Here is a 24,157-nt window from a genome sequence, read left to right as displayed (position 1 = left end):
GTATACAAGGCTGTAGTGGTGATGGTACATGACCATTTTAGTCAATCACAGGCCTCGATGCTATATGGCACATGACCACTGTAGCCAATCACAGGCCTCTTTGGTATATAGCACATGCCCACTGTAGCCAATCACAGGCCTCTAAGCTATATGGAACATACAGCTACATCAATGAAAAAAATAGAAAACTGTTGACTGCTGAAATGGCAAAAATAAAAGAAATTTGCCAGTTATTTAGACCTTTTCAGACCTGGTCATTTAAAAGGGTTGTCTCACTTCAGTCAGTGACATTTATCATATAGAGAAAGTTAGTACAATGCATTTACTAATGTATTGTTATCATCCATATTGCTTCCTTTCCTGGCTCAATTAATTTATTCATCACATTACACACTGCCCGTTTCCATAGTTACAGACCACCCTGCAATCCATCAGTGGTGGTCGTGCTTGCACACTATAGGAAAAAGCTTCGGCCTCTCTGATGGCCGGGCCGTGGGAGTGCACATAGGCTAGTGCTTTTTCCTATAGTGTGCAAACACGACCAGCCAGAAAAGGAAGCAATATGGACAATCACAATACATTAGTAAGTAGAGTTGTTGCGATACCAAATTTTTGATTCGGTTTCGATACCATGAAAAAGTATTGCGATACTCGATACCATTCGATACCACGCGAAAAAAATAAACAAAAAAAGCCACGTGCATTCCTCATTTTTAAAAATGGCGAATCGCGCAGTTTTTATTTTATTTTTTCTGTTCCGGCATTCACCACCTAGATTTTTTTTTTATATTTTAATAGTTTGGACTTTTCTGACGTGGCGATGTAATATGTTTATTTATATATTTTATATGTGAAATTGGGAAAAGGGGGGTGATTTATACTTCATATTTTAGTGTTTTTTTTTTTCACTTTTTATTTAATAACTATTTCCCCCCTTAGGGGCTAGAACCTGGGATCTTTCATCCCTTTTCCTATTCACCCTGATAGATCTCTATCAGGGTGAATAGGACTCCACACTGTCCCTGCTGCTCTGTGCTTTGTGCACACAGCATCAGGGATGTTACCATGGCAACCAGGGCTTCTGTAGCGTCCTGGCTGCCATGGTAACCGATCGGAGCCCCAGGCTTACACAGCTGGGGCTCCGATCAGAAGCTGCCACTGCACCACCAATGAGGGGGAGTGGAGAGGTCCCTTAATGGGATGGGGGGATTGAGGGGGGGGGCACACTGCACCACCAATGATTTTACCCCTTTATACAGGAGGCGGGTACTAGCAGATCAGCGGCAGTTAACTGCCGCTGATCGCAGCTCCCTGTCAGGGGCAGGGTGCCGGCAATGCGATTCTGCTGCCGGCACCCGCCTCCTGTATGTGTTAAAGACTGACTACTGTATATGAGTCCAGACTTTCACTATTAGGCCACACAGAGCGGCGCCCAGCGATGTCTCAGCACTCACCATTTAGTCCTGGGCGCCGCTCCGTTCGCCCGCAGTGCCCCATTACTGTCTCCTCTCCTGCTCCACATGCTACTATCGGAGCGATGGGAGGAGACATCAGCTTCACTAGTGGGCGTTCCTTCTCCCTGGCTGTAGCGCTGTCCAATCGCAGCGCAGGGAAAAGGAACGCCCACTAGTGAAGCTGATGTCTCCTCCCATCGCTCCGATAGTAATCCTATCATTGGTGGCGCAGTGCGCCCGCCCCTCTCTTCTCATTGCCGCCCCTCCTCCACCCCCTCTCTTCTCATTGCCGCCCCTCCTCCGCCCCTCTCTTCTCATTGCCGCCCCTCCTCCGCCCCTCTCTTCTCATTGGTGGCAGCGGCAGCAGCACAGGGGGAGGGAGGACAGCTTCCTTCTCCCCGTGCTGCTGAGAGAACATGAGCGCGCCGATAGCAGCGCGCTCATGTTCAGAGATACTAGACTGCGCAGAAGCGCAGCCCAGTATCGAAAAAACGGAAATCCCGGTATCGTATCGATACCGGGACAAAAGTATCGATTGGGTATCGAAATTTCGATACCCGCAACAACCCTATTAGTAAGTGGCAAATGCTATTTGCCAAAGTGAGACAACCCCTTTTAGGCTACTTTCACATTCGCGTTTGGTGCGGATCTGTCATGGATCTGCAACGACGGATCCGTTCAGATAATACAACCGTCTGCATCCGTTCAGAACGGATCCGTTTGTATTATCTTTATCCGTCCCCATTGACTTACATTGTGTGTCAGAACGGATCCATTTGGCTTAGTTTCGTCAGAGAAGCGTTTTGGTGTCCGCCTCCAAAGCAGAATGCTGACTGTACGGAGGCAAACTGATGCATTCTGAGCGGATCCTTTTCCATTCAGAATGCATTAGGGCAAAACTGATCCGTTTTGGAAAGCCAAAACGCCAGTGTGAAAGTAGCCTAAAGGGTTAACCCACATCTGTTTTTGGAGTGTGGGAGAAATCTGGAATATCTGGATGAAACACATGCAAACAAGATGAGAACACAAACACCATGCAGATGTTGCCATTGATGGATTCAAGTCCAGATTTCCTTCTAACCACTAAGTCAGACTTATATTAGGGTGGATTCAAAGGCCATAATATGGCTCCATACAGGATCTGATCACACTTTTGGCCATAAATATATTGTGGGCCTATGTTCAAAAGCCATAATATGCCTGCGTGAGCTTACAATATACAAGAGAAGGGGAAGGACCCAGTAGGTGAGGGTAGAAGCTGCTCATCTGGCTGTGTGGTGGCAGCAGGGTTATAAACTTTCCTGAAGAGGTGGGTTTTCAGGTTGCTTTTGAAGTTTTAGATATTGGGGAGAGTCTGATGTGCTGGGGTAGCAAGTTCAAGAGTACAGGGTACACACATGAGAAATCTCGTAGGCGATTGCGTGAGGAACATAAGAGAGGCGAACTAAGAAGGAGGTCCTGTGACGATCGGAGATTACGTGCAGAGATAGTCAGGTCCATAAATATTGGGATATCGACGCAATTCTAACATTTTTGGTTCCATACACCACCGCAATGGATTTGAAATGAAATGAACAAAATGTGCTCTAACTGCAGACTGTCAGCTTTAATTTGAGGGTATTTACATCAAAATCAGGTGAACGGTGTAGGAATTACAACAGTTTGCATATGTGCCTCCTACTTGTTAAGGGACCAAAAGTAATGGGACAATTGGCTTCTCAGCTGCTCCATGGCCAGGTGTGTGTTATTCCCTCATTATCCCAATTACAATGAGCAGATTAAAGGTCCAGAGTTCATTTCAAGTGTGCTATTTGCATTTGGAATCTGTTGCTGTTAACTCTCAAGATGAGATCCAAAGAGCTGTCACTATCAGTGAAGCAAGACATCATTAGGCTGAAAAAACAAAACAAACCCATCAAAGAGATAGCAAAAAGATTAGGCGTGGCCAAAACAACAGTTTGGAACATTCTTAAAAAGAAGGAATGCACCGGTGAGCTCAGCAACACCAAAAGACCTGGAAGACCACGGAAAACAAACTGTGGTGGATGACCGAAGATGTCTTACCCTGGTGACAAAAACACCCTTCACAACAGTTGGCCAGATCAAGAACATTCTCCAGAAGGTAGGTGTATGAGTGTCAAAGTCAACAATCAACAGAAGACTTCACCAGAGTGAATACAAAGGGTTCACCACAAGATGTAAACCATTGGTGAGCCTCAAAAACAGGAAGGCTAGATTAGAGTTTGCCAAATGACATCTAAAAAAGCCTTCACAGTTCTGGAATAACATCATATGGACAGATGAGACCAAGATCAACTTGTACCAGAGTGATGGGAAGAGAAGAGTATGGAGAAGGAAAGGAACTGCTCATGATCCTAAGCATGCCCCCTCATCAGTGAAGCATGGTGGTGGTAGTCTCATGGCGTGGGCATGTATGCCTGCCAATGGAACTGGTTCTCTTGTATTTATTGATGATGTGACTGCTGACAAAAGCAGCAGGAAGAATTCTGAAGTGTTTCGGGCAATATTATCTGCTCATATTCAGCCAAATGCTTCAGAACTCATTGGACGGCGCTTCACAGTGCAGATGGACAATGACCCAAAGCATACTTCAAAAGCAACCAAAGAGTTTTTTAAAGGGTAAGAAGTGGAATGTTATGCAATGGCCAAGTCAGTCACCTGACCTGAATCCGATTATGCATGCATTTCACTTGCTGAAGACAAAACTGAAGGGAAAATGCCCCAAGAACAAGCAGGAACTGAAGACAGTTGCAGTAGAGGCCTGGCAGCGGGATGAAACCCAGCGTCTGGTGATGTCTATGCGTTCCAGACTTCAGGCTGTAATTGACTGCAAAAGGATTTGCAACCAAGTATTAAAAAGTGAAAGTTTGATTTATGATTATTATTATGTTCCATTACTTTTGGTCCCTTAACAAGTGGGAGGCACATATGCAAACTGTTGTAATTCTTACACCGTTCACCTGATTTGGATGTAAATACCCTCAAATTAAAGCTGACAGTCTGCAGTTAAAGCACATCTTGATAGTTTCATTTTAAATCCATTGTGGTGGTGTATAGAGCCAAAAATTTTAGAATTGTGTAGATATCCCAATATTTATGGACCTGACTGTATATCGGGAAAGCAGGTCAGAGACGTAAGGAATAGACAGATTGTGGACGGCCTTTTATGTTGTTGTTAGTACTTTAAACTGAATTCGCTGAGCAGTGGGAAGCCAATGAAGGGATTGGCAGAGGGGAGCGGCATTGGAGAACAGTGGAGAGGTGGATTAACTGGGCAGCAGAGTTAAGAATAGATTGAAGGGGTGTGAGGGTGCTAGATGAAAGATCACAGAGGAGGATGTTGCAGTTGTCCAGGCAGGAGATGACAAGGGCATGCACTAGCATTTTAGTTAACTCAGGGGTGAGGAAGGAGCGAACATGAGAGATGTTCTTGAGTTGAAAGCAGCAGGTGGAGGTAGGGGTTTAGATGTGTGGCTAAGGACAGGGCATAATCAAATGTTATCACCAGGTAGAGGAGCTGTGAGACTGCAGAAAGCGTGATGCTATGAACCGTAGTGGATAGGTCAGGTAGGCATGCAGAGTGACACCGGGTGAAAGATGATGAAATCAGTTTTCTCCATGTTGAGTATTGGTAAGCGGGAGGAGAAGAATAAAAATAGCTAACAGACATGCAGGGATTATAAATGGCAGGGACATGGCATCTGGGCCAGAGAGATGGAGTATGGAGCTATATGAAGACCATTTTTGGTGGTTAAAAATAGTGGAAATGATTTTCTTGAGTTTGTAAGGTTGGAGAATTGTATGTTTAGCATGTAATTCTTGGCTTTTATTATATATGTAAGGGGTCCGATGGTGGAGGGGGTAGCTGTGCAGGATTAGAGAGTGACAATTATGTTTGACTATCGCTATATTGGGCAGGAAAGGTATTGCCACTGCCATTGTCCACCAGAGTTGGCACATGGTGTGTGTGCCAAGTGACCTACCAGGAAGGCCAGAGGGTGGGCATACATAGCCTCTCATTCCTTGCAATGAGAGGTTGGGCATGATAGTGGTGGGTTCGTGAGCAGTGGAAGAACAAAGTTGCGTGCAACTCAGGGGCAGTCTTTGACAGAGTAGTGCAAAACTAGGGGAGCAGAGTTGTAGAAAGTGGGGAGAGCGTCTGAAATAAAGCAACCTCCACTGCACCCCCTCCAAAGTTGCCTGGGTGAAAACAAAAACTGAACTTCTCTCTACGGAAATCTTATCCTGTGGAAGACGCATAAGGTGAGGCTAAAGACCCCTTTACACTGCTAGCTTTAGCAGACGATTGTCGGAAAGGAAGAGTTCCTTCCCGACAATCTCATGCTCGTCAGCGTAGAAGACCACTGCATTTACATGCAGCAATCTCCTCCACAGTAGGGGGAGGAGTGATCGGTAATGCCATCGCTCATCCCCATACAGAATCATTATTTTATAATTTAGAAGACCGCACGAACAATAATATTAACGAGCATTTTGATGCTTGGCCATTGTAAAGGCACCTTTAGTAATGTTGCTTAATTATCGAGCATCCCCGAGTGTGTCTTCACTCTCCTTCCACACCTCTTTTTAAAATGACCTGTGGTGTTATCTGGTCTTACAAGTTGAATGTATTCTCTCCCACTTGAAAAAATAGTTTTTAGAATCATGTGTGACCCATAAAAATTCTTTTGTGACTTGGAAAGTAACCTATGCACACATTTGTCTAATAAATTCTACGTCTCAGGCAGATGGTTAAACGGACTATGTATACGTGCTTTATATAGCATATACATGATATGATGTAGATGTAGTGCCTACAGAAGAGCACTTACTAGGCTTTGTTATACAGCAAATGTCTAGATATAGTCTAACATGTCTTCTGTTCCAACGCTTATTTTCTCTGTGCGCTGTAATATATGGATTTATATGGTATTTCAATTAATAAACTAGACATTAATCACTGCATAACGACATCCAGCTTTTTTGGCAACCACTGAAGCATGAAAGTTTGTCTTCTGCTAAGCTTTTTTTTCTTTAGCTTGCCACAGACAATATTAAATCCCTCTACGGATTGAAATGCATAATTAGCATGGCATACACCCTTTACTTTATGCCATTTCAGATCATTTGAATTTATTCCTGGATTTCCTGCTCTTCATCTACAATTTCAGTTACCTGGTTGTAGCTCCTAAATTCAGTGAGGTTGGCATCTGCATCTATTTTATACTGGCATATCGATTTTTCTGACTCGACAGGAGCACTCAAGACATAATTCTGATGATTTTCTAAAAAAAAAAAAAAGAAAATCAAGGATAATATGATGGTAAGAAGTAAGAAGAATATTAGATTTTTTTTTAATGGATTTCATGTTAGGCCATTTGCTATTTGTGAAATTAGTGGTTCCATTATGTGAACTACACTTTGCAAAGGCGGCCTGGGCACTCTGAAATGCAAAGCCGGCTCAGCTGAGCACTTGGGAGCTGATTTACATATGATTGAAAGCTTTTAGGCTCCATTCACACGTCCATAAAATGGGTCCGCATCCGTTCCGCAATTTTGCGGAACGGGTGCGGACCTATTCATTCTCTATGGGCCAGAATAGATGCGGACAGCACACAGTGTGCTGTCCGCATCCGCATTTGCGGAACGCGGCCCCGATCTTTGGATCCGCAGCTCCGCAAAAAGATAGAGCATGTCCTATTCTTGTCCGCAGCTGCGGACAAGAATAGGCATTTCTATAGGGGTGCCGGCGGGTGTGTTGCGGATCCGCAATTTGCGGGTCTGCAACACAGCACGGACGTGTGAATGCAGCCTTATCCTGGGCATTCACTGAACAACCAAATGACATACAAGTGTGTGGAGAATGCTTATATCATGTACTGATGGCCATTGCTGGTAGTTTTATTAGTTAAAAGTTAGTGACAAACTCTCTTTAAGTGTAAATTAACAAATAATAACTCTGATTTACTAATGTGTCTGCTCCAAAATAATATGTCTAAAAAGAGGTTCAAATTGGTGCATCTAGGAAATCTACACTGTCTTCCGACATGCTTGACAAGGGAGCGGGGCTTAGTAGAAGGAGCATATCTTTGTGGCAAAGGGGAGGGAATAAAATAGCACCAAAATTCTCAACATCTCAATTAAGCCAACCAATAGCTGTATAGAGAAAAGTGTCTATCCCTCCTGATTTATCATCCAGCTTGGGATAAATCTAGTGCAGATCTAGATGGCAGCTTAAAGGGGTTCTCCGGGAATTAAAAAAATAAAAATACTTAAATATTACTTTATTATAAATACTGTATATTCCCAAATACTTTTCATTAGTTATAATGGCTCATTTTGTCTAGGGAGCAATCATTAGGAGAAACAAAAATTGGATTTGTTGTACTCACCGTAAAATCCTTTTCTCGTAGTAGGCATTGGGGGACACAGCACCATGGGAATACGTCCAACTACCACTAGGAGGCACTAGACACAAAAAGTGTAGGCTCCTCCCAGGTGGGCTATACTCTCTCCACAGGCACGAGGCTATTCAGTTTGTACCAAAAGCAGTAGGAGAGAGAAGAAAAGCAAGGAACCAACAACTCCCGAACCGGGAAAGATCAAGAGACCAGCCCGGAGAAGCGGAAGTAAAAACATAGGGTGGGATCTGTGTCCCCCAATGCCTACTACGAGAAAAGGATTTTACGGTGAGTACAAAAAATCCAATTTTCTCGTCCATGGCATTGGGGGACACAGCACCATGGGACGTCCCAAAGCAGTCCCCGAGGGTGGGAAAAGAACAGCCATGCCACCGATTGGGCATACAGGTGCAGGAGAACCATGTGACCCAACAGGAAAAAACACGGAATGGGCAAGAGGTTCCATAACAAGGAAGAAACCTCAAGGAAGAAGCCGTGAAGACTGCCAGCACCCCAGGACAAATGCCTGGAAGAAAATCCCAAATGCAAGAAGAAGGCAAAGGGGAACACCGAGCTCAGCCAAGGGCTGGAGAAAAAATTAGGACAGCACCGCGTGTTGGAACTACCTAACGCTCTAAATTGTCTCAGACACAAAGAGCGAAAAAACCTGTGGCCAACCCCTGACAGGCGAGGGGAGCAAGGAAACAGGGAAGCACTGAAAGCCAAACGAGTGAGGGAAGCCATAGCAAGGCTCACATGTGAAGGGAGCAGGTCTCCCCTCACCGCAAGGCAGGTGAAGAAGTTAAGCGCCCTATTGAAAGGTGAAAACCCAAGGCTGCTAGAGGAAACCGCCAACCCTTGGAGAAGGAGGGGGTTGTAGGCAAAAGCCAGGAAAAGAGAATGATAAGACTTGCGTCCCAAAAACAGGAGACTAGGCTCGAGCCTCTGAAAACAAGATATCACTGTGAAGCGTAAGACCAGAGGAAACTCTGGGCATATGAAGTATCAGGGAAAAAAGGAACCAGATACAGGCCCAGGAAATCTCAGTAGGGACACACTGGACTGAGAGACATGGGAGTAAAAGGAGAGTACTCCAACAGCCTAAGGAGGAAAGGTTCTACAACAGGAGGAGGTCCCTCCCGAAGGAGACCATACGGCGGAATTGCAAACCGTAGCACTAAACCACTCAATACCAGGTACTTGACGTGGGAGGATGGGAAAAGAGACACGAATCCCAAGAGGACCACAAGGCTATTGGAACCCATAAAGGGAACAATCAACCCAGCCCCCCCCCCCCCTCCCCCAAAAAAGATTGTCATGCAGAACCTGAGTGGTCAAATGAACGGGGACAGGGACTCCAGAAAGGAGTAGCCGGAATGGGCTCACAAGGAACCAGGAGCTGAACCACCAGAAGACAACACAAGCCAGAATATCCAGGAAAGGTGAAATTAAACTACCATAGGGGAAGGGACATTGGCCATGGACAACTAGCCATTCCAATAATAGTGACTAGCAAACTGTGTACATTGTCCCAGAGAGGGCAAGTACAGCAGCTCGGGATGTACCACTAAATCGACAGACCTCTATATGCATAAGGAATGCAGAAGTCACCAAGAAAAAGCCGGGTGAGACTACACAGAAATGTAGAAACCAGCTGCGACCGGCATACTGAAAACTCCCAGGGGAGAGAAAGTACCTGACAGGTGCAGACGACGGCAAGGTCCAAGGGGACTGCCCCTCTGTCACGTAGTACAACTAAGCAGAGAATATAAGGGAATACTGTTGCAGCGGCCGGTGCTCACCAAGCTACGTGCCCCAACAAGGTAAAAGATCTAGTGGAGATCACTGTACTCCACCAGGAATGGGCCGCTCTGTAATAGGAAACAACACGAGTACTCCTCTATAACATGGGGTAACGCGGAGCACAGCATACCGTAGTACCTTATAGAGATGGCAAGAGCAACCCTAGCACAAAGACCAACAACCACCTGGCCATGGTGTAGGGAGCGTGGTTGTATGTGGACCACCCGCCGGATCAGAACAGATCAGCCATATACTGGAGCTACCGAAAGTAGCACTAGACCGACAAGGTGGGGGTTGGGCTGGCCCACCCCTGCCAGATATGGTAACCATGCACATGCTGAACCAGGATGGCCTGTTGTAGACAGTGCCTTGAGAAATACAAGGAGACCATTGAGCACGACAGTAACGGAGTGGCAGATGTATGGAAGAACCAAAAGGATGAAACCAACATCCGCAGCACAGATTAGAACCTGGGGGCAGAAAGCACCCAGTAATACAGAAACTATATGGGCCACAGTAAGCACCATAGGGCCCAGCACTTGGGATACTACAAACACACGCCTAAAATATAGGTAAAGTGTCTGCATGTTGCACTCTAACGAGAGTGGAAACATAGCCACAGCATCTGGGAATGCGACAGCATTTGGAGAGTACAGGTACTCAACCTGTAAAGTAGAAATACGGCTGTGTAGTGCAGAGATACGACCAGACAGGTGTAATGGGTACAGCATCTGGAGATGGTAGAGGTATTACATTTAAGATCGGAGCAATGTGGCCGCATGGTGCACCCTAGAACCAGAGAGGTGCAACAGCTACAGCGTTAGCAATGGTACCTATATTTCGCCCGGGAAGGGGAAAATAGGGCCGCACGGAACCACAAAGAACAAGACAGGTGCACACTACAATCAGGTAGGTGCAATGGCCTGAAGGAGGCCATCTATTTCGCCTGAAAAAAGGGAAACAGGCCCGCATAGTACACCATAGAGCCAGACAGGTGTAAAGGCGGCAGCATCAGAGACGGTGCAGGAACTCTACCTATGAAGGGAGTAAGATGGCTGTTTGGTGCACACTATGATGAGGTAGGTGCAATGGCCACGGCAATTGGAGGAGGCCTCAATATCTCGTCCGGTAAGGGAGAGAAAATGCCACATGGTACACCATAAAGCAAGACAGGAGTAACGGCTACAGCATCCGGAGATGGTGCAGGTACTCTACCTATGAAGGGATCAAGGTGGCCATTGCACCTACCTCATCATAGTGTGCACCAAACAGCCTTTTTTCAGGCAAAATAGAGGGCCTCCTTCAGGCCATTGCACCTACCTGATTGTAGTGTGCACCTGTCTTGTTCTTTGTGGTTCTACGGGGCAAATCTACGGCAATTGAAAGTGGCCTCTATATCTCACCCGTAGGGAGAAATGTTGCCGCATGGAACACAATAGAGCCCGCCAGGGGTATTGGCTACAGCATCTGGAGATGGTGTAGGTACTCTACCTATGAAGGGAGCAAAGTGGCTGGGAACAGACAGGTGCAATTGCTACGGCAATTGAAGGCGGCCTGTATATCTCGCCCGGAAGGGAGAAATAGTGCCGCATGGAACACCATAGAGCCAGCCAGGAGTATTGGCTTCAGCATCTGGAGTAGGTGTAGGTACTCTACCTATGAAAGGAGCAAGGCGGCCGAAACAGACAGATATAATTGCTTTTTCTTACCAACCTACAGGAGGCGTTTGCCTGAGCTATCAGCTTGCCTAGAACAGGGACCCCCTGTAATGAGGTAGAGAGGCGAACACCAGCACCAGTATGGGGACCCGGTGGAAACACTCTCAAATGCGTAGAGCATAGCCCCTGGTATAGGGGAACCAGGAAGGCTTGTCAGGTACAGCCTATGGCAGTGGTGCAGGTACCCCCCTGTTAAGGAGAAGGCGTACGTACCAGAGACACCACGTAGGTGACTCAGTATGCTAAACACGTCCCGGCTGCCTTACCTGTGCGGTTGAATACCTGTGCAGTCAGGGGAGCGCCATCCAAAAATCCACTAGAGGGGATACCAACCCTGGATAGGAGAGGTTCCTCCGTGCACGTTAGTCTTGACCTCCCAGAGGGCTTCTGTATGGAGGAAGACCGCCTGATGCTCTGTTCCGAGGGAATCGTTGCAGAGGTGTCCCCAGAGGCAACGGATAGGGTGACAGGAAAGGATTCGTCACCAGCCTCAGCCCTGTCCTGGGGAGGACCAGAGGATGCCGAGGAGGGGTGGGACCCTGTTGAGACCACCCGAGGTTGTACTGTGAGCTACCCCTTGCCGGACCTGGTATCTGAGCGTGCCCCATCTGCAGGGAGGACCCTGGGAGGGCAGAGGTGGCCGCAATTTGGGTAGGTAGCGGTCCCAAGGATTATGAGAGTCGGACCAGGTTCCCATGGCTTTGACAGGGAGGGAGCCCACTCAGGGGGGACCTACACAAAAGGATTGGTCAGGGAACACGATGGGGTCTGGGAAGAGGTACTGCACACAAGCAGGGACAGGCTGACCGCATGGCAGCCTTCGTAGACAGCGGACGCACGTGAAACACGTGGCAATCCGAGGAGAGGCTGGGAGAGGAGACCCTCATAGAGCAGCCAGTAGAGGCTGTCTTATCTGGACCCGGATGCCATGTTCCCCTAAGAGGTGCTGCAGCAACTATAGAGGTGGTCAGGAGGGCTGCAGGAGAAATGAAGCAATTGAGAGGGGGGGGGGGGGGGTAGCCCCCCCCCCCCTCCAACAGAAAACCCACGTTAGACCAGGAAAGGGTGGAGGAGATAGCCCGAGGGCCGGGCGGGGTCAGAAAAGCCTGGGAAGCAAGGAGGAGGGGCCGGGAAGATCGCGGCCTAGCAGGCCCAAAAGCCGGGGCCTCGATTTATAAGGCGGCCGGGAATGGAGCGAGGGGGGCGGGGCGAATCGCGGCTGACCGAGGGCCCTCCGGACCCACAAAACTAGGTGAGGAGGGTAGGGGGGGGGGGGACGCCTGGGGATGGGCAAACGGTGCACCTGGGAGCCGGGAACGAGGAATGGAAGATGAGGGGACTAAAGTAGCGGGGAAGACCGGGGAGAAGACTGTGTGGCCAAGGAGGAGAGAAAAACCAACCAAGGGGGAAGAGAAAGGAGGGGAAACAAGAATATAAACCCCCCACCAAGGAAAAAAAAAAGGGGGGGGTTGTCTTGGAGGAAGATGGAGGCTTCCCAGGACCCCTGGCCACAGGAGGGAACAGGGACAGGGGAATATACTCACCGTCCGATGTCTACGAGGGACAGAGGAATATACTCACCATTCGATGTCTTCGGGCGCCGCAGGGTCACCCCTTTGGAAGACTCAACACGGGAACCGTGGGAATGCCGGCAAGCCACTGCGGAGGCAGTCTGTGGGGACTGGGTGACCGGCGATGGTACCGAAGTACGCGCCCGCAGGGGGGGACAACTAAAGTGGAACACGATGGAGCCCCAGCCTGCAGCAGGTATAACGGTGGAGATCACCGAGACCTGCAGAAGAGAGAAAAAAAAAAAAAGCAGCAGGACCTGCAAAAAGAGCAGGACAGGTCTGCCTCCTACGGACACTAGTCTAAAACTGAATGGAGAGGGTATAGCCCACCTGGGTGGAGCCAACACTTTTTGTGTCTAGTGCCTCCTAGTGGTAGTTGGGCATATACCCATGGTGCTGTGTCCCCCCAATGCCATGCACGAGAAATGGCCGCTGTCTTATTAGTGCACACAAAACCTGTCCTAATCACAGAGCAGGACAAGTTACTTCACAACACTGAGCTAAAGAGCTGCCTAAGCCTCCTCTCTGCTCTGCTTGTCAGGGATTATGATCCTGAATACAGATGATAAGATCTTTAGCTTTAGTTCATGAGCAGATGTGGCTAATAAGCAGCAACACTTGTATGTAGTCTCCATTACCACAGTCTGTCCTGTAAGTGCTCTCTGTACTTCAAGTCTCCTCATGAACTCCATTCCCACAGAGATTCAGATAAATATCACATTAAACTGTATTCAGGATCATAATCCCTGACAAGAGAGGAGGATGAGGTAGTTCTTTAGCTCAGTGTTGTGAAGTAACTTGTCCTGCTGTGTGATTAAGACAGGTTTTGTGTATACTAACAGGATGGCGGCCATTGTTTTTCTCGTAATCATTGCTCCCTAGACATAATGAGCCATTCTAACTAAAGAAAGTTATTTGGAAAAATATTTATAAAAAGGGAATATTTATATATTTTCATTTTCTTAATTCCCAGAGAACCCCATTAAGTCAACTTTACCATTAGTAAATCTGGGCCAATGTGTTCATTTACTTGTGGTTGTGCTATTTTAATGTATTCTACTGTATTTTGCTATATTTAGCAGATATTATAATACATAGTAACATAGTACATAAGGCCGAAAAAATACATTTGTCCATCCAGTTCGGCCTGTTATCCTGCAAGTTGATCCAGAGGAAGGCAAAAAAAAAACTGAGGTAGAAGCCAATTTTCCCCACTTTAGGGGAATAAAAAATTCCTTCCCGACTCCAATCAGGCAATCAGACTGTATTCAATTACATTTTAAAAGAAAGAAAAATACAATGGTTTTCAAAATTGCTGAGTTTATTAATTTAAGAATTCATAAAGCAGGAATACAATTCAATTAAATAATCTTTGTTCCGCCCTTATGGTATGAATTATGTGGCCACCTCACCCCAGAAATGCACATGCCAGAAACTGTGTGAGCTGCTCTGGTGGGCGCACTGGCGGACCCAGAACTCAGAAAGATACATGCCACGTGGCCCACAGTGTGACCTGAAGTCGGGGCTGCGGCAGTAAGCGGGCCAACAAAGGCTCTGAGCTAAGGAATTACGGAATATGAATTGCTACACAACTGCACAGCTTAAAGGGAACAGTGGTCAAGGACTGCACATGAATGACCCAGGGGTCACGTGTTTGAGACCCCTTCTATTTGTTGTATCATTCCTCTGTTATTGCTACTGGAGGCTTATGAATAATATATCGTAATAATGTTTCAGCAGCTCACTCCTTTCAGGCTTGGATAAGGGGGGTGCTCCACTATCTGACAAATCCACTGACAGATAGATTATTGATAATAAAATACAGGGTGGGCCATTTATATGGATACACCTTAATAAAATGGGAATGGTTGGTGATATTAACTTCCTGTTTGTGGCACATTAGTATATGTGAGGGGGGGAAACTTTTCAAGATGGGTGGTGACCATGGCGGCCATTTTAAAGTCGGCCATTTTGAATCCAACTTTTGTTTTTTCAATAGGAAGAGGGTCATGTGACACATCAAACTTATTGGGAATTTCACACGAAAAACAATGGTGTGCTTGGTTTTAACGTAACTATACTTTCATGAGTTATTTACAAGTTTCTCTTTGTTTACAGCCATTGACATGTCGCCGAGGTTAACACGTGAGGAGCGGATAGAAATTGTGTTGATGCCTGGTGAACGCAGTAACCAGGTCATTGCAGCAGATTTCAATGCAAGACACCCTACGAGACCACCCATCTCCCATGCTTGCTAAGTTTCGTGAAACTGGTTCAGTGTTGGATTTGCCAAAATGTGGATGCATGAAATCTGTCTCTAATGAAGAAACATCAGTGGCTGTCCTAGCTTCATTCAGCAAGAGCCCACAGCGTAGCACTCCAGCAAGATGGTGCACCACCACATTATGGGTGTCAGGTCCGAGCATTCCTAGATGAACAGTTTCCTGGAAAGTGGATTGGTCGTCGTGGGCCAGCTGAATGGCCCCCAAGGTCTCCCGATCTGACCCTCTTAGACTTTTATCTTTGGGGTCATCTGAAGGCAATTGTCCATGCTGTGAAGATACGAGATGTGCAGAACCTGAAACTACGGATACTGGAAGCCTGTGCTAGCATTTCTCCTGCGGTGTTGCTATCAGTGTGTGAAGAGTGGGAGAAGAGGGTTGCATTGATAATCCAACACAATGTGCAGCACATTGAACACATTTTATAAGTGGTCAGAAACTTGTAAATAACTCATGAAAGAACAACGTTACGTTACGCACACCATTGTTTTTATTGTTAAATTCCCAATAAGTTTGATGTGTCACATGACCCTCTTCCTATTGAAAAAACAAAAGTTGGATTCAAAATGGCCGACTTCAAAATGGCCGCCATTGTTACCACCCATCTTGAAAAGTTTCCCCCCTCACATATACTAATGTGCCACAAACAGGAAGTTAATATCACCAACCATTCCCATTTTATTAAGGTGTATCCATATAAAATGGCCCACCCTGTATAGTGGGCACACCCCCACCTGCAGTGACCAAGCTCCAAACTGTATTATAAATATTTATTGAATAAATAAAATGAATTAAATATAATAAAACAATAGAATAGTATTTTCAATACATATTCTAGCAGGGCCCTTGATATAAAAATAATTCATTAATCTGGTCACATATAAAAAATATATTAAACATTTCCATGCACTGCACTATTGCATGAATATAGAGCTCAATAATATAAGTGTCCTTGAAAAAAAGTCCACTGCACTATTTCACATATATAAAGCGTATTCATATAAGTGTCCTTAAATTAAAGATACTTACTTTGTTTCTTTAAACAAGTTCGTACTACAAAGGACTTTCTTCTTCAAGGACCCTTATATAAATGAGCTCTATATACATGCAATAGCGCAGTGCATGGATATTTTTTATATATATTTCATATGTGACCAGATTAATTAATTGTTTTTATAGTAAGGGCCCTGCTAATAAACACTGCTCAAAAAAATAAAGGGAACACAAAAATAACACATCCTAGATCTGAATTAATTAAAGGGACTCTGTCACCACTTTCTAACCCCCCCCTTTTAAAAGTATTGTTCTCTCCATGGCGCCCTTGTGATTACAAAGGTGTTGTTTTAAGATAAATTCGCCGTCTCGTTTTGATAAAAAGAGCTTTTATCTAACCTGTCAATCTTGTGGATAAGGTGCCCAGGGCGTTTCTGAAGGTCTCAAGCTGCCGCCCGCCGCCGCCGTCGTTGGTGCCCAGCTCCTCCCCTGATCCTTTCAGCGCCGCCTGAATGTAATGCACGCGCGAGATCTTTGAAAAAGAGGAGGGGGCACTGAGCGAGAGCCGGAGGCGGATTTCATTACATTCAGGCGGCGCTGAAAGGATCAGGGGAGGAGCTGGGCACCAACGACGGCGGCGGCGGGCGGCAGCTTGAGACCTTCAGAAACGCCCTGGGCACCTTATCCACAAGATTGACAGGTTAGATAAAAGCTCTTTTTATCAAAACGAGACGGCGAATTTATCTTATAACAACACCTTTGTAATCACAAGGGCGCCATGGAGAGAACAATACTTTTAAAAGGGGGGGTTAGAAAGTGGTGACAGAGTCCCTTTAAATATTCTTCTGAAATACTTTGTTCTTTACATAGTTGAATGTGCTGACAACAAAATCACACAAAAATAAAAAAATGGAAATCAAATTTTTCAACCCATGGAGGTCTGGATTTGGAGTCACACTCAAAATTAAAGTGGAAAAACACACTACAGGCTGATCCAACTTTGATGTAATGTCCTTAAAACAAGTCAAAATGAGGCTCAGTAGTGTGTGTGGCCTCCACGTGCCTGTATGACCTCCCTACAACGCCTGTGCATGCTCCTGATGAGGTGGCGGACGGTCTCCTGAGGGATCTCCTCCCAGACCTGGACTAAAGCATCTGCCAACTCCTGGACAGTCTGTGGTGCAACGGGACGTTGGTGGATAGAGCGAGACATGATGTCCCAGATTTGCTCAATTGGATTCAGGTCTGGGGAACGGGCGGGCCAGTCCATAGCATCAATGCCTTCGTCTTGCAGGAACTGCTGACACACTCCAGCCACATGAGGTCTAGCATTGTCTTGCATTAGGAGGAACCCAGGGCCAACCGCACCAGCATATGGTCTCACAAGGGGTCTGAGGATCTCATCTCGGTACCTAATGGCAGTCAGGCTACCTCTGGCGAGCTCATGGAGGGCTGTGCGGCCCTCCAAAGAAATGCCACCCCACACCATTACTGACCCAATGCCAAACCGATCATGCTGGAGGATGTTGCAGGCAGCAGAATGTTCTCCACGGCGTCTCAAGACTCTGTCACGTCTGTCACATGTGCTCAGTGTGAACCTGCTTTCATCTGTGAAGAGCACAGGGCACCAGTGGCGAATTTGCCAATCTTGGTGTTCTCTGGCAAATGCCAAACGTCCTGCACGGTGTTGGGCTGTAAGCACAACCCCCACCTGTGGACGTCGGGCCCTCATATCACCCTCATGGAGTCTGTTTCTGACCGTTTGAGCAGACACATGCACATTTGTGGCCTGCTGGAGGTCATTTTGCAGGGCTCTGGCAGTGCTCCTCCTGTTCCTCCTTGCACAAAGGCGGAGGTAGCGGTCCTGCTGCTGGGTTGTTGCCCTCCTACGGCCTCCTCCACGTCTCCTGATGTACTGGCCTGTCTCCTGGTAGCGCCTCCATGCTCTGGACACTACGCTGACAGACACAGCAAACCTTCTTGCCACAGCTCGCATTGATGTGCCATCCTGGATAAGCTGCACTACCTGAGCCACTTGTGTTGGTTGTAGACTCCGTCTCATGCTACCACTAGAGTGAAAGCACCGCCAGCATTCAAAAGTGACCAAAACATCAGCCAGGAATCATAGGAACTGAGAAGTGGTCTGTGGTCACCACCTGCAGAACCACTCCTTTATTGGGGGTGTCTTGCTAATTGCTTATTATTTCCACCTGTTGTCTATCCCATTTGCACAACAGCATGTGAAATTGATTGTCACTCAGTGTTGCTTCCTAAGTGGACAGTTTGATTTCACAGAAGTGTGATTGACTTGGAGTTACATTGTGTTGTTTAAGTGTTCCCTTTATTTTTTTGAGCAGTGTATATGCATTGAAAATACTATCCTATTGTTGTTATATTATATTTATTTGATTATATTTATTCCATAAATTTTATTTATTCACTAAATATTTAGGTTTATGAATAAATTGACAACTGGGTGTCACTATTCCCTACACAATCTGATACTGGCCAATAAATGGTGACAGCTGCAGACTGAACAGGACAGTGTCAAAGGTGAGTGTTCCTGGTTATCCTGCCACTGACAAGGAGGCTGGTAACACCCAGTTGTCAAGATAATCATACATTTCTAGAAGGATAAACAGAGGAACAACACAGTGTAGACTTGGGGCTTGTTCACACTAACGTATTTTGCGTTCCATATATAGACCGTTTTATGCGTTCCGCATATGGTCCGTATACGGAACCATTCATTTCAATGGGTCCACAAAAGATGCGGACAGCACTCTGTGTGCTGTCCGCATCCGTTGCTATGTTCCGTGGCCCTGCAAAAATTATGGGTCCTGCATTTCTATAATGGGCCTCCTGTTTCGTTCCGCAAATTGCCATCCGTTTTTTGCGGATCTGCAATTTGCGGACCGCAAAAAACGGCACGGTCGTGTGAACAAGCCCTTATGAGAAAAGATGATCTAGAATTAAAAATTCCTTGCAAATGCAAATATTTACTGAAAAAGAGAGGTGAGATATATCTGCTGGGTAACAAATCTGCACTTTAGTAATACTGGGTGGAAAAACAAAAGTTATTAATCCCCTATAGAATTAACTGATTTGCTGTGCTACACCTTTTACCTTTTAATGAATTATTGAACTGCTGATCTAAATCTTCTTTGGCAAAATTTTCTTCTTCCAAAATATCAGACATTGGTACGCTCGGACTGGCAGAGTCTTCGTCACAAGGCTGAAATAAAGATGGACATAGATGCATGTTTAACAATTTCCTGTCTATGCAATTTCGGACAAATGTATGTTCAGACATCAAATATAACAGCACCAAACATTTTTATGTGCTTTACTCACACAAAGGACTTAAAGGGGTTGTCTAACTTCATCAAATAAATAAGATTTATCATGTACAGAAGGTTAATACAATTCAATTTTTCATCACGTTATACACTGCTAGTTTCCAGGGGTTATTTCCACCCTGTAATCCAGCAGTGCTGGCCGTGCTTGCACACTATGGGAAAAGGTGCCGGCCTCTCTTGTGGCCGGGACCGTGGGAGTGGGCATAGGCTAGCACTTTTCCCTCTAACAACATAGACCACTTGTATCCAGTGGTTATGTCCACCGCTGCAGCGCAGATACAAGGTGGCTGAGATCGGAGCTGCTGCCCATGTATGCCTATGCGTGCTCCCACAGTCCTGGCCACCAGAGAGGCCGGCACCTTTTCCCATAGTGTGCAAGCACGACCACCACTACTGGATTGCAGGGTGGACATAACCCCTGCAAATGAGCAGTGTATAATGTGATGGAAAAATGAATCAAGCCAGCAAAGAAGGCAATATGGAAAATCAGAATACATTAGTAAGTGCCTTGTATTAACTTTGTCTACATGATAAATGTCAACTTCTTAGGTGAGACAACCCCTTTAAAGTACAATGTGGAAATTCTTGTTATGTAGAAAGCTGTGGGGCAGGGGAATCAGTAGCTGCCATCTGAATGCTCATCCTCCAGCACCCACTACAGTCAATTTCCATAGGAAGACAACTGACCTCTTAATATGTTTTTGGAATAAAAAGTAAACTTCTTTATTTCTCCTTCGTCTAGCTTCCCTGCCCCACAGGCAGAGTGTATAAGACCTTACAAATAGGATTTCCAGTGAAAAGATGATAATAATTATAATAATACTCTTAACGCCTTCTACCCCGGGCCAGTTTTCGCCCTCCTGCCCAGGCCATTTTTTGCGAATCTGACATGTGTCACTTTATGTGGTAATAACTTTGGGACACTTTTACTTATCCAAGTCATTCTGAGACTGTTTTCTTGTGACACATTGTACTTCAGGAGAGTCATAAATTTGAGTCAATATATTTTCCCTTTATTTATGAATAAAATCCTAAATTTACCAAAAATTTGGAAAAATTTGCAATTTTCAAAATGTCTATTTCTCTTCTTTTAAAACAGAAATTGATATCTCATAAAATATTTATTACTTAACATTGCTCATATGTCTACTTTATGTTGGTATCAGTTTGTAAATGTCATTTTATTTTTTTAGGACGTTAGAAGGCTTAGAATTTTAGAAGCAATTCTTAACATTTTCCAAAACCCAATTTTTAAGGACCAGTTCAGTTCTGAAGTCACTTTGTGAGGCTTACATAGTAGAAACCCTCCATAAATGACCCATTTTTAGAAACTACACCCTCAAGTTACTCAAAACTGACTTTACAAACTTTGTTAACCATTTACGTGTTCCCCAAGAATTAAAGGAAAATTGAGATGAAATATCTAAATTTTCCATTTTAATCAATGTTTTAATAATTTTAATCAACACATCAAGGGTTAACAGCCAAACAAAACTCAATATACAGTATATTAACCTGATTATGCAGTTTACAGAAACACCCCACATGTGCTGGTAAACTGCTGTATGGGCACACGGCAGGGAGCAGAAGAAAAGTAGCTCCATATGGTTTTCGGAAGGCAGATGTTGCTGGATTGGTTTTTAGACACCATGTCCCATTTGAAGCCCCGATGATGCACCCCTACAGCAGAAAACCCCAAAAAGTGACTTCATTTTGGAAACTACGGGATAAGGTGACAGTTTTATTGATATTATTTTGGGGTACATATGATTTTTGATCTCTCTATATTACGTTTTTTGTGAGGCAAGGTAACCAAAAAAAATCGCTGTTCTGGCACAGTTTTCATTTTTTTTTTTTGCAATATTTATCTGACAGGTTAGATCATGTGCTATTTTCATAGAGCAGTTTGTTACGGACACAATGATATCTTTGTTTGTTTCAGTTTTACATAATAAATCTTTTTTGAAAAAAAAATTGTTTTTGTGTCTCCATTTTCTGAACGCCATATTTTTTTTAACACATTTTTTTATTTTTCTGCCGGTCTTGGAAGAGTTGACGTTTTTATTGGTACCATTTTTGGGTACATATGATTTTTTAATTATTCATTATTACACTCTATGGGGCAAGGTGACCAAAAAATTGGTTGTTTTTATTTATTTTTATAGTGTTCACCTGTGGGGGTAGGTCATGTGATATTTTTATAGAGCAGGTTGTTACGGATGTGGCAATACCTAATATGTATACTTTTTATTTATTTAAGTTTTACACACAAAATCATTTTTGAAACCCAAAAAATTATGTTTTAGTGTCTCCATAGTCTGAGAGCCATAATTTCTTCTTCTTCTTTTTTTGGCCGATTGTCTTAGGTAGGGTCTAATTTTTTACGGGATGAGGTGACCTGTGGATTGGTTCTTTATTGGGGGGCGTATGCCTTTTTGATCTCTTGGTGTTGCACTTTTTGTGATGTAAGGTGACAAAAATAGATTTTTTTGGCACAGTTTCAATTTTTTTTATGGTGTCTATCTAACGGCGTATATTATGTGATATATTTATAGAGCCGGTCGTTACAGACGCGGAAATACCTAATATGTGTGTTTTTTCCAATTTTGATTATAAAATAAGGGGAAAAGATGTTTTTTTTTAACTTGAAACTTTTTTTTTTATTATTAAAAACCCTTTTTTTGACTTTTCTTTTTTACTTTCTTTTTTACTTTATTTCTGTACCTGTCTGGGACTTCAACTTTGGGGGTCTGATCCCCTCTGCAATGCATTACAATATATCTGTATTGTAATGCATTGCCTGTTAGTGTATTACAATGAATAACAGTCTATTGCTGAATCTCCTAGGCTTCCTCTGCAAGGCATCAGGCTGCCTTCTCACCCATCGGGTTCCCATCCCGATGGGATCCCCACTGACCGCAAACCCCTTCTATGCCACGGTCAGTGCTGACCGCAGCATAGAAGGGGTTAATCCGCCGGCATCGGCTTTTACCGCGATGCCGGCGGATACCAGTGACTGCAACCAGTGACTGCCGGGCCCCTGAAGTGATCGGGCGCCCACCGCTCAGGTGCCCGCCTGATCACCATGACATAATAGTACGTCAAATTGCCGCAAATCACCTGCCGCCATGACATACTATTATGTCATGTGTCAGAAAGTGGTTAATGAAGCTCTTGATTGAGATAATATATTACTAAATAAAGATATGATCAGGAGAAGAAGTGTGAGGGAGTGTTTAGGGAGGACTCCTCTTCGTACCTTCTTAGGGTGCCCTTGCACAATGCAGTCCAGCTGCCAAATCCACATGTGGATTACTGCTAATTGAAGGCCTGTAATTCGCATAAGGATCCTATGGCTGAACTGCTCTATGTACAGGCACCCTTAGGGCTCAAGCACATGACCATATTTTTCACCATGTGCTATCTGAATTCTTTTTGTGCAGCACGATAACGCTTTTATTTCTATGGGGCCGTGCACACATCCATATTTTTTGCAGATCCATGTGGCTGTTCCTCAAATTATAGAGCATGTCCTATTCTTGTCTGTATTGCAGATGAGAATAGCCCTTTCTACCGATGGGAGTAAGAAAAAGATGGAATGCATAAGGAAGGTTTCCGACTGAAATCCGGACACGTGCGCACACATCCTCTACAGGTTTTCTCAGTTTAATATGATCGGTCACTGAGGCTGAAAAGCTGGGTCCACTTGTAAACAGAAATAAGATGCCCAAAAGGAAAAAATAATCACGTGGGTAAGGCTTGTGCTAGGAGGGTCCCCTACCTCCAACAAACATCAGTCATCCACAAATTCACCAAACAACATGCAGTATCCAACTTACAAACAAAATCCCAATGGTGACGTCATAAAAGTCCATATCAGGTCCAAATGTATATATCCAAGATATATTCCACGTGGAGCACACTAACGGAGGAGAGTCTGGTGTCTTCACACGCTGATACGAAGGGAGGACGCTGTGTATTCTAGAACCTGAAAACAAGCAAACTCAAAAAAACACTCAGAGAATATGAGGGCCTGGAATATCTAAATGAACAATTATTAAACAATAAATATTCTACGTTGTTCTCAGAATCATATCATAATGTCATATTCTCATATTACACCAGAGGAACAAAGTCTAACTTTAAGCCAAGAATCCTACAAATATACATTAAAATTACAACTTTCATTTAATCCCCTAGGGCTCCATGACTCCATTGTAAAGATCCAGAATACCTCTCTTTGGAGGAGCTGCTTTGTAATTTGTACATATTAAATCATGGTTTCGCTATGTGGATGACGTGTCCGTCCTATGGCATGGCTCCAGGTCAGAATTGGATACATTAGTTCAGTTTCTGAACAATTGTCATAATCTCACAGAATTTAGAGGCTGATCCCTGTATCATGCATTATTTAGATGTGGAAATTATAATAATGATGACCTAATGTTATCTACTACCTTATACTCCAAAACAAGGAAGGGGGACACAACCTGCTTGGAGCCCCTGCTTTTGTGCCCCTTGGGGTGGTTCAGTCTGACAATGCGGCCCTTAAGAT

The 24,157-nt window shown here is 44.8% G+C and overlaps 1 protein-coding gene across 3 annotated transcripts in view; it reads right to left on the bottom strand.

Annotated features, from left to right (window-relative positions):
- The window catches only part of LRCH1 (leucine rich repeats and calponin homology domain containing 1), a 270,741-nt gene that overhangs the window by 74,930 nt on the left and 171,654 nt on the right, over positions 1–24,157 (bottom strand). For all 3 annotated transcript variants that reach the window (XR_005777698.1, XM_040425450.1, XM_040425451.1), the window contains exons 8-9: positions 19,370–19,478; positions 6,651–6,760 (exon numbers count right to left, since the gene is read on the bottom strand). Coding sequence is in view for 2 of the 3 variants with exons in the window: in XM_040425450.1 (XP_040281384.1) it covers positions 6,651–6,760; positions 19,370–19,478 (219 nt within the window). In the remaining variant the exon portion in view is untranslated. The remainder of the gene's footprint in view (positions 1–6,650; positions 6,761–19,369; positions 19,479–24,157) is intronic.

Source organism: Bufo bufo, chromosome 3 (genome assembly GCF_905171765.1).
Source record: "Bufo bufo chromosome 3, aBufBuf1.1, whole genome shotgun sequence".
NCBI classification, from domain to species: Eukaryota; Metazoa; Chordata; class Amphibia; order Anura; family Bufonidae; genus Bufo; species Bufo bufo.
The sequence above is the reverse complement of the archived record's forward strand: the minus strand, read 5'-3'. Positions and strand labels throughout refer to the sequence as shown.